This window comes from Chamaea fasciata, unplaced genomic scaffold, assembly GCF_029207755.1.
Source record: "Chamaea fasciata isolate MVZ Bird 193981 ecotype frontalis unplaced genomic scaffold, bChaFas1.0.hap1 SCAF_23, whole genome shotgun sequence".
In the NCBI taxonomy this organism is placed as follows: Eukaryota; Metazoa; Chordata; class Aves; order Passeriformes; family Sylviidae; genus Chamaea; species Chamaea fasciata.
The window spans coordinates 1,498,509-1,508,497 of NW_027094108.1; the positions used below are offsets into that span (position 1 = coordinate 1,498,509).

Here is a 9,989-nt window from a genome sequence, read left to right on the forward strand (position 1 = left end):
CTGGGTACAAACCTCGGGATTTGGGATTTTTCTGGGTAAAAACCTCGGGATTTGGGATTTTTCCGGGTCCAAACCTCGGGATTTGGGATTTTTCCGGGTCCAAACCTCGGGATTTGGGATTTTTCCGGGTGCAAACCTCGGGATTTGGGATTTTTCCGGGTGCAAACCTCGGGATTTGGGATTTTTCCGGGTCCAAACCTCGGGATTTGGGATTTTTCTGGGTAAAAACCTCGGGATTTGGGATTTTTCCGGGTGCAGACCTCGGGATTTGGGATTTTTCCGGGTAAAAACCTCGGGATTTGGGATTTTTCCGGGTGCAAACCTCGGGATTTGGGATTTTTCCAGGTACAGACCTCGGGATTTGGGATTTTTCCGGGTGCAAACCTCGGGATTTGGGATTTTTCTGGGTCCAAACCTCAGGATTTGGGATTTTTCTGGGTAAAAACCTCGGGATTTGGGATTTTTCCGGGTCCAAACCTCAGAATTTGGGATTTTTCTGGGTACAGACCTCGGGATTTGGGATTTTTCCGGGTCCAAACCTCGGGATTTGGGATTTTTCCGGGTCCAAACCTCGGGATTTGGGATTTTTCCGGGTACAAACCTCGGGATTTGGGATTTTTCCGGGTCCAAACCTCGGGATTTGGGATTTTTCCAGGTGCAAACCTCGGGATTTGGGATTTTTCCGGGTGCAAACCTCGGGATTTGGGATTTTTCCGGGTAAAAACCTCGGGATTTGGGATTTTTCCGGGTCCAAACCTCGGGATTTGGGATTTTTCCGGGTCCAAACCTCGGGATTTGGGATTTTTCTGGGTAAAAACCTCGGGATTTGGGATTTTTCCGGGTGCAGACCTCGGGATTTGGGATTTTTCCGGGTAAAAACCTCGGGATTTGGGATTTTTCCGGGTCCAAACCTCGGGATTTGGGATTTTTCTGGGTCCAAACCTCAGGATTTGGGATTTTTCTGGGTCCAAACCTCGGGATTTGGGATTTTTCCAGGTGCAAACCTCGGGATTTGGGATTTTTCCGGGTGCAAACCTCGGGATTTGGGATTTTTCCGGGTGCAAACCTCGGGATTTGGGATTTTTCTGGGTCCAAACCTCAGGATTTGGGATTTTTCTGGGTAAAAACCTCGGGATTTGGGATTTTTCCGGGTCCAAACCTCAGAATTTGGGATTTTTCTGGGTACAGACCTCGGGATTTGGGATTTTTCCGGGTCCAAACCTCGGGATTTGGGATTTTTCTGGGTACAGACCTCGGGATTTGGGATTTTTCCGGGTCCAAACCTCAGAATTTGGGATTTTTCTGGGTCCAAACCTCAGGATTTGGGATTTTTCTGGGTCCAAACCTCGGGATTTGGGATTTTTCTGGGTCCAAACCTCGGGATTTGGGATTTTTCCGGGTGCAAACCTCGGGATTTGGGATTTTTCCGGGTCCAAACCTCGGGATTTGGGATTTTTCCGGGTCCAAACCTCGGGATTTGGGATTTTTCTGGGTAAAAAGAAATCACTGACAGGAACTCGATTCTAATTACACACAGAATTAGATTTTTTCCACCTTTAATTACAGCAATTAGATTCTCGGAGTTTTAATTACACAAAATCCCATTTTTAATCGCACAAAACTCCCATTTTTGGCCAACAACGAAACCAAATCCCACAGGAGGAAAGGGACAGAAAAAGGAGCCGATCCTCCCATAAATTAAAGTTCTAGGAATTAAAAAAGTCCTTGGAATTTCTTTTTTGGGATTTTTTTTTTTTTTTTTTTTTTGCATAGTTCCTCCTTTTATTTTCCCCCTTTTTGGAATTTGGAAATTCCGAGTCGGAATTTCCCAAACCCTCCATAAAAGAAAAATACACGGGAAGGGTTTCAACTGGAATTCCTTGGCCAGGAGGACGAGGAATTTTACTTCTCATAATAAAGAGGGGAAAAAATCGGGAATTCCGGGGGGTTTTTGGCACAGGAGCCTCTCCATGGTTTGGGTTTTATCCCTGAAAATTCCACAAAAACCTCGTGGGTTGGTTTGTTTGTTTGTTTGTTTTTAAGGAGATAAAAACAAATCCAGCTGCCCCCAAAATTCCCAGTAAAAATGGGATTATTCCAGAGGATAAATTGGTGGGTTTTTTTCCCATCCCGAATTTTCCTCTTGGATGGTTTGAATCCTCAGAAAAGGGAATTAGGGATTTTTCCATCGGGGGGAGGAAAATCCAAGAGTTTTGTTCTCATTTCCCCCCAAAAATAATTGAAAAATTTGGGGGAAAGGGATCCAAAGGAGCAGCACAGGGAGCTGGGAATGCTCAGAGCTGGAATTCCAGCGGTGAAAGGGAATTTTCCATGGATTTGGGGTGGATTCGGGATCCAGCCTGGCCAGGATTAAAACAGTTGGAATTCCAGGGGGGGACAGGGATTTTTCCATGGATTTAGGACGGATTTGGGAGCAGATGAATCCCAGATAAACCTCAGCCAGGAGGAAAAGCTGGAATTTTAGCTGGCGGCAGGAACTTTTCCATGGATTCAGGATGGATTCAGGATGGATCCCAGATCCAGCCCAGTCAGGAGGAAAAGAGTTGGAATTCCAGGGGGAGACAGGGAAACTTCCAAGGATTTGGGATGGATTTGGGATCCAGCCCAGCCAGGAGGGAAAGAGTTGGAATTCCAGGGGGTGACAGGGATTTTTCCATGGATTTGGGCCCCTCAGGCTCGGATGGAACAACTGGAAGAGGGAAACCCAACCAGGAAAAAAAAAAAAAATCCTTTTCCGGCCATTTAAACTTCCCCCAATTCCTGGGGCAGGAAGAAGATCCCTGGGAGACGTTGAGGCTGGTGCCGGGAATTCAGGAACGCCTCGGCAAATTCCAGGGATTTCCCCCAAACCAAGCCCATTTTCCCACCAGCAGGAGTTATCCCGATGCCTCCAGCTCATCCCCAAAAAATCCCTGGAAAGCCAGGAATTGTCTCCTTGGCACAAGGAACGGGCAGGAAAAATTCCCCCCAGAAATCTGGGATTGGGGCTGGATTGAGCGCCGAGGGAAGGCGCCCAGCGGGATCGGAGGGATCTGCTTCCAAAGGACTCTGCACCTTAATTATCACCGACATTAATTAGTCACGGTTGATTAGCACGATTAATTAGCGTAAGTAATCCTTGTCCCACTTGAGAGGGTCCCTTGGCCATGTCTCCGTCCCGGAATGGATCCACATCCCAAATCCCAGGATTTTCGGGGGACTGCAGCGCTCTCAGCTCCAGTTTTGGGGTCACAATCCCAAGGAAAGGCCCAAATTCCTGAAGGATTCTCCCAAAACAGGGAAATTCCCCCAAATTCCTGAAGGATTCTCCCAAAACAGGGAAATTCCCCAAATTCCTCAAGGATTCTCCCAAAACAGGGAAATTCCCCCAAATTCCTGAAGGATTCTCCCAAAACAGGGAAAATCCCCCAAATTCCTGAAGGATTCTCCCAAAACCGGGAAATTCCCCCAAATTCCTCAAGGATTCTCCCAAAACAGGGAAATTCCCCAAATTCCTCAAGGATTCTCCCAAAACAGGGAAATTCCCCCAAATTCCTGAAGGATTCTCCCAAAACAGGGAAAATCTCCCAAATTCCTGAAGGATTCTCCCAAAACAGGGAAATTCCCCCAAATCCCTTCAGGATTCTCCTCACAAACCCTCCAAATTCCTGAGGAATTCTGTCCAAACATGAAAAATCTCCCAAATTCCTCGAGGATTCTCCTCACAAATCCCCCAAATCCCTTCAGGAACGCTCCCGACCCTCCGGAGCAGCGGGACCCTCCCAAGTGCCCCAAACCCTCCCGGGGCCGCCTGGCCTCGCTCTCCCGCAGGCCCGGGCTGGGATTTGGACACAATTCCCGGGAATTCCGACACAAATCCCGGGATTCCCGTGGGATGAGCGGCTCCCGGCATTTCCCAGAGAAGGGAAGGCGCCGGGATCACCAGGCTAGCCGGGCTCACACGTTGCTGACGCGGCCGTCGGTGGGCTCGGGGCCGGTTCGGGCCGGGATTTGGACACAAATCCCAGGAATTCCGACACAAATCCCAGGAATTCCGACACAAATCCCGGGATTCCCGTGGGATGAGCGGCTCCCTTGGTTTCCCGGAGAAGGGAACGGGCCGGGATCGCCGGGATCACCGGGCTCACACGTTGCTGATGCCGCCGTCGGTGGGCTCGGGGCCGGTTCGGGCCGGGATTTGGACAACAATTCCCGGAATTCCCACGGAATCAGCGGCTCCCTTGGTTTCCCGGAGAAGGGAAGGCGCCGGGATCGCCGGGCTCGCCGGGCTCACACGTTGCTGACGCGGCTGTCGGCGGGGCCGGGCCCCGGCGGGACCCCGGAGCGGTCGCGGTCACGGTCACGGTCGCGGTCACGGTCACGGTCACGGTCGCGGTCGCGGTCACGGTCGCGGTCGCGGTCGCGGCGCACGTAGCGCGGTTTCCGCACTGCCGGGGAGGAAAAAAGGGGTTTGGGAAAAGCTCCTGTGGGGAATTTGGGCTCGGAGAGGGAAACTGCAGAGGGGAAAAGGAGTGCGGGCTGCGCGCTGGGGGTATTCGGCCCTCAAAGGTGAAGTCACAAAACTCAAGCACAAACGCAACAAGGACCAAACTAAACCCACGAGACCCAACCCCAGAGCCAAAATTAAACCCACAAAACCCAAAATAAACCCACAAAACCCAACCCCGAACCCCAAATCAAACCCAAAACCCCAAAATTAAACCCACAAAACCCAAAACAAACCCCAAATCAAACCCAAAACCCCAAAATTAAACCCACAAAACCCAAAACAAACCCCAAATCAAACCCGAAACCCCAAAATTAAACCCACAAAACCCAAAATAAACCCCAAATCCCCAAAATTAAACCCACAAAACCCAAAACAAACCCCAAATCAAACCCAAAACCCCAAAATTAAACCCACAAAACCCAAAACAAACCCCAAATCAAACCCGAAACCCCAAAATTAAACCCACAAAACCCAAAATAAACCCCAAATCCCCAAAATTAAACCCACAAAACCCAAAACAAACCCCAAATCAAACCCGAAACCCCAAAATTAAACCCACAAAACCCAAATTAAACCCCAAATCCCCAAAATTAAACCCACAAAACCCAAAACAAACCCCAAATCAAACCCGAAACCCCAAAATTAAACCCACAAAACCCAAATTAAACCCCAAAACTCAACCCCGAGCCCAAAATCAAACCCTAAACCCCAAAATTAAACCCACAAACCCCAAAATTAAACCCACAAACCCAAAACAAACCCCAGAACTCAACCCCGAGCCCCAAATCAAACCCCAAACCCCAAAAAACCCAAAACAAACCCCAAAACTCAACCCCAAGCCCAAAATGAAACCCACAAACCCCAAAATTAAACCCACAAACCCCAAAATTAAACCCACAAACCCCAAATCAAACCCACAAACTCCAAAATTAAACCCACAAACCCCAAAATCAAACCCACAAACCCCAAAATCAAACCCACAAACCCCAAAATTAAACCCACAAACCCCAAAATGAAACCCACAAACCCCAAAATGAAACCCACAAACCCAAAACAAACCCCAAAACTCAACCCCGAGCCCCAAATGAAACCCCAAACCCCAAAATTAAACCCAAAACAAACCCCAGAACTCAACCCCGAGCCCCAAATGAAACCCCAAACCCCAAAATTAAACCCAAAACAAACCCCAGAACTCAACCCCGAGCCCCAAATCAAACCCCAAACCCCAAAATTAAACCCAAAACAAACCCACAAAACTCAACCCCGAGCCCCAAATCAAACCCCAAACCCCAAAATTAAACCCAAAACAAACCCCAGAACTCAACCCCGAGCCCAAAATCAAACCCTAAACCCCAAAATTAAACCCACAAACCCCAAAATTAAACCCACAAACCCAAAACAAACCCCAAAATTCAACCCCGAGCCCCCAATCAAACCCTAAACCCCAAAATTAAACCCACAAACCCCAAAATGAAACCCACAAACCCAAAACAAACCCCAGAACTCAACCCCGAGCCCCAAATGAAACCCCAAACCCCAAAAAACCCAAAACAAACCCACAAAACTCAACCCCGAGCCCCAAATCAAACCCACAAACCCCAAAATTAAACCCAAAACAAACCCCAAAACTCAACCCCGAGCCCCAAATCAAACCCCAAACCCCAAAAAACCCAAAACAAACCCCAGAACTCAACCCCGAGCCCCAAATCAAACCCCAAACCCCAAAAAACCCAAAACAAACCCCAGAACTCAACCCCGAGCCCCAAATCAAACCCCAAACCCCAAAAAACCCAAAACAAACCCCAGAACTCAACCCCGAGCCCCAAATCAAACCCCAAACCCCAAAATTAAACCCACAAACCCAAAACAAACCCCAAAACTCAAGCCCGAGCCCCAAATCAAACCCCAAACCCCAAAAAACCCAAAACAAACCCCAAAACTCAACCCCGAGCCCCGGCCCCTCCAGTTCCCAGCAGAATTCCGCCCCCACTTCGGCCTGCGGGAATTAAACCGACGAATCCCACTGGAAAAAGCGAATCCCCTTGGATTTCTCTGCTCCCTGCACGCACGCCGCGCTCGATTCCGAGAATTCCTGGTTGTTTCTAGCACGTTCCAAGGAAAAATTCCTCACCTGAAGAAGCTGGAGGAGGGATCATGGACGCCTGTGGGAGAGGAGAGGGGAAATGTCAAAAAGAAAGCACTTGGAGACAGGTTTTCCTTTAAACAAAGGAGGATTGTTTGGAATTCCAGTAAATATTCGTGTGGGAAAACGGACTTTTCAACAGTTTCCCCTTCAAAAATCCCGGAATTTTCTTGGATTTCCCTGATTTTCACCGCGCGCAGAGTCGTTCCATTGCGAAAGCAACTCCGTTCTTCCATTCTGCTCCCAGGTTGGACCCAAAGAACCCCCCAAGACATCTTTGATTTCATTTCAGTCTCGTTCATCAATTAAGGAGTCGCCCCATCAAGTTTTCCATTCCGTTAATTAGAGAGGAAGTGATTTGCTAATTAACATGGAAACGATTGTTTATTTGATGTCCTTCCAAAAGCAGAATTCACTCACTGTCTCACTGGGCTGGAGGACGGATGCTAAAAGAGGGGAAAAAAAAAAGAGATTAATTAAGACGGTTTGAGTTAATTTGAAGGCTGGAATTGTTCGTTTTGCAAAAAAACAGCCGGGGGTGGAGGAGTTTTATGGTTAAACCAGGAATTTTGTCCTCAAATCCAATGAAAATTTACAAAGATCCCATTTGGAGAATCCACTGGGTGGAGGGCGCTCAAGACTGGAGAAGTCATCGGCACAAAACGGGAATTTTCTCCTCAAAATGGGGATTTAGCAGCACAGAAATGGGAATTTTCTCCTCAAAATGGGAATTTCCTGCACAGAGCGTGGAATTTATTGGCACAAAATGGGGAATTTTCTCCTCGGAATGGGGATTAATGAGCTCAAAACCGGGATTTTCTCCACAAAATGGGGAATTTATGAGCTCAAAACCGGGATTTTCTCCACAAAATGGGGATTTGGCGGCCCAAAATGGGAATTTTCTCCTCCAAACGGGCAATTCATCAGCCCCAAAATGGGAATTTTCCCCACAGAATGAGAATTTATTGCCACAAAATGGGGAATTTTCTCCACAAAATGGGGATTTATGAGCTCAAAACCGGGATTTTCTCCACAAAATGGGAATTTGGCGGCCCAAAATGGGAATTTTCCCCGCAGAATGAGAATTTATTGGCACAAAGTGGGGGAATTTTCTCCTCCAAACGGGAATTTTCTGCACAAAATGGGCGATTTTCAAGGAAAAATTCCCACTCCAATCCCCGAACGGAGCAAAGCTCATTAAGGAGTGGCTAATTAAAGTGGGGTTGGTTTTTTTTTTTTTTTACCTTTGTTCCTTCTGTAGAAAATCTTTGGGAGTTTGTTGGCTCGTTTGAGGTAGAAAAAAGCAGCCACGGAAAGGATCAGGAACAGACTGAGGACAAACGTGCCCAAGATCAGGGACGCGGCGACTCCGGGGCCCCCTGGGAAGCGAAGAGATCACAAAAGCAGAGAGGAGAAGCTGCTGGGCAGCGAGAAATCTCCGCTCCCCCAGGGGTGAAATCCGAACAAAGAGCAGACCCTGATTTGTAGGGGCGGGCGGACAACTGCAGGGGCCGGAAATGGAGCTCAATCACTTCTTAAAGGCACTAAATCCCTTTTCAAACTCATTTTCACAAATCAAATCCCTCTTTAAATTCATTGAATCCCTTTTTCAACTCATTTTCACAAATCAAATCATTTTTAAATTCATTAAAACCCTTTTCAAACTCATTTTCACAAATCAAATCACTTTTTAAATCATTGAATCCCTTTTCAAACTCATTTTCACAAATCAAATCACTTTTAAATTCATTAAAACCCTTTTTAAACTCATTTTCACAAATCAAATCACTTTTAAATTCATTAAATCTCTTTTTAAACTCGTTTTCACAAATCAAATCACTTTTTAAATCATTAAAACCCTTTTAAAACTCATTTTCACAAATCAAATCATTTTTAAATTCATTAAATCCCTTTTCAAACTCATTTTCACAAATCAAATCACTTTTTAAATATTGAATCCCTTTTTAAACTCATTTTCACAAATCAAATCTCTTTTAAAATTCATTAAAACCCTTTTTAAACATTTTCACAAATCAAATCACTTTTAAATTCATTAAATCTCTTTTTAAACTCGTTTTCACAAACCAAATCACTTTTTAAATCATTGAATCCCTTTTCAAACTCATTTTCACAAATCAAATCATTTTTAAATTCATTAAATCCCTTTTCAAACTCATTTTCACAAATCAAATCACTTTTTAAATTCATTAAATCCCTTTTTAAACTCATTTTCACAAATCAAATCACTTTTAAAACTCATTAAATCCCTTTTTGCCTCATTTTCACATATTAAACCCCTTTTAAACTCGTTGAATCCCTTTTTCAACTCATTTTTACACGTTAAATCACTTTTTCCAACTGATTCAACCCCCTCCAACCTCATTAAATCACTTTTAAGACTCATTTGAACAAAGGAAACCACATTTTAAATGCCTCAAATCACCTTTAACCCGCTCTTAAGGCACCTCTTGGCTTTCACCCCACGAAATCCCTCCCTCCGAGGCCAAGCCCGCCCCAAATCCCACCTTCTCACCCAAGTTCGGGATGAAAGGAGTCACTGTGCTCACGTTCATGTGGGAATTCATCCCTCCGCTCCCAGCTGGAAAGAGAAACACAAACATTTCCACTCAAAATACCAAATTTCGACCCTTTTTTTTTCTTTCCGCCAAATTCCACGGCTTTTCCCACTCCAAGGCCCACGAGGACTTCGGGAAAGGTTTTTTTTTTAATATATTTTGTGGAATTAAAATCTCCTTTTTTTTTTTTTGCTGCATTTTTTTGAGGAATTTTCTCCGCAGGAATCGTTTCAATTAATTAATAGCAAGAATGAAAAGCGATTAAAAGTTCAGGAAATTCAAAGGAATTAAAAAAGGAATTAGAAATGAATTCCGTGGCTGTTTTTCCTACCTCAGACGAGCCAACAGACTCCCTGAGATTTTCCACAGAAGGAACAAAGGTAAAAATTAACCCTTTAATTAGCCACTCCTTAATGAACTTTGCTCCGTTCGGGGATTGGAATGGGAATTTTTCCTTGAAAATCGCCCATTTGGAGGAGAAAATCCCCATTTGGAGGAGAAAATCCCCATTCTGGGCCAATGAATTCTCATTCTGTGGGAAAATTCTTTTTGGGGCTCCTAAATTCCCATTTTGTGGAGAAAATTCCCCATTTTGTGGCTCCTAAATTCCCATTTTGAGGCGAAAATCCCAGTTTTGAGCTCATTAATCCACATTTTGAGGAGAAAATTGCCCATTTTGTGGCAAGAAATTCTCATTTTGAGGAGAAAATTCTCATTTCGTGGCAAGAAATTCTGATTTTGAGGAGAAAATTCCCATTTT

General features: G+C 45.5%; 1 protein-coding gene across 1 annotated transcript; it reads right to left on the reverse strand.

Moving 5' to 3' along the window:
- Window positions 1–699: 699 nt before the first annotated feature.
- On the reverse strand, window positions 700–9,760 carry CUNH1orf159 (chromosome unknown C1orf159 homolog). The gene is made up of 5 exons (XM_066203019.1): window positions 9,187–9,760; window positions 7,898–8,032; window positions 7,074–7,099; window positions 6,642–6,672; window positions 700–4,448 (listed from the first exon to the last, which is right to left on the reverse strand). Exons 1-5 carry the CDS (start codon window positions 9,272–9,274, stop codon window positions 4,291–4,293), a joined length of 438 nt encoding a protein of 145 aa, XP_066059116.1. The 5' UTR covers window positions 9,275–9,760; the 3' UTR covers window positions 700–4,290.
- Window positions 9,761–9,989: the final 229 nt, after the last annotated feature.

Excerpts from the sequence above, each read along its gene's own strand:
- CUNH1orf159 (XM_066203019.1), bottom strand. The coding sequence starts at position 9,274 with ATGTTTGTGTTTCTCTTTCCAGCTGGGAGCGGAGGGATGAATTCCCAC. Across the intron at positions 7,100-7,897 it reads TTTCTACAGAAGGAACAAAG|CATCCGTCCTCCAGCCCAGT; the intron begins GTAAAAAAAAAA and ends CCCCTCTTTTAG. Across the intron at positions 4,449-6,641 it reads CCCTCCTCCAGCTTCTTCAG|TGCGGAAACCGCGCTACGTG; the intron begins GTGAGGAATTTT and ends CCTCCCCGGCAG.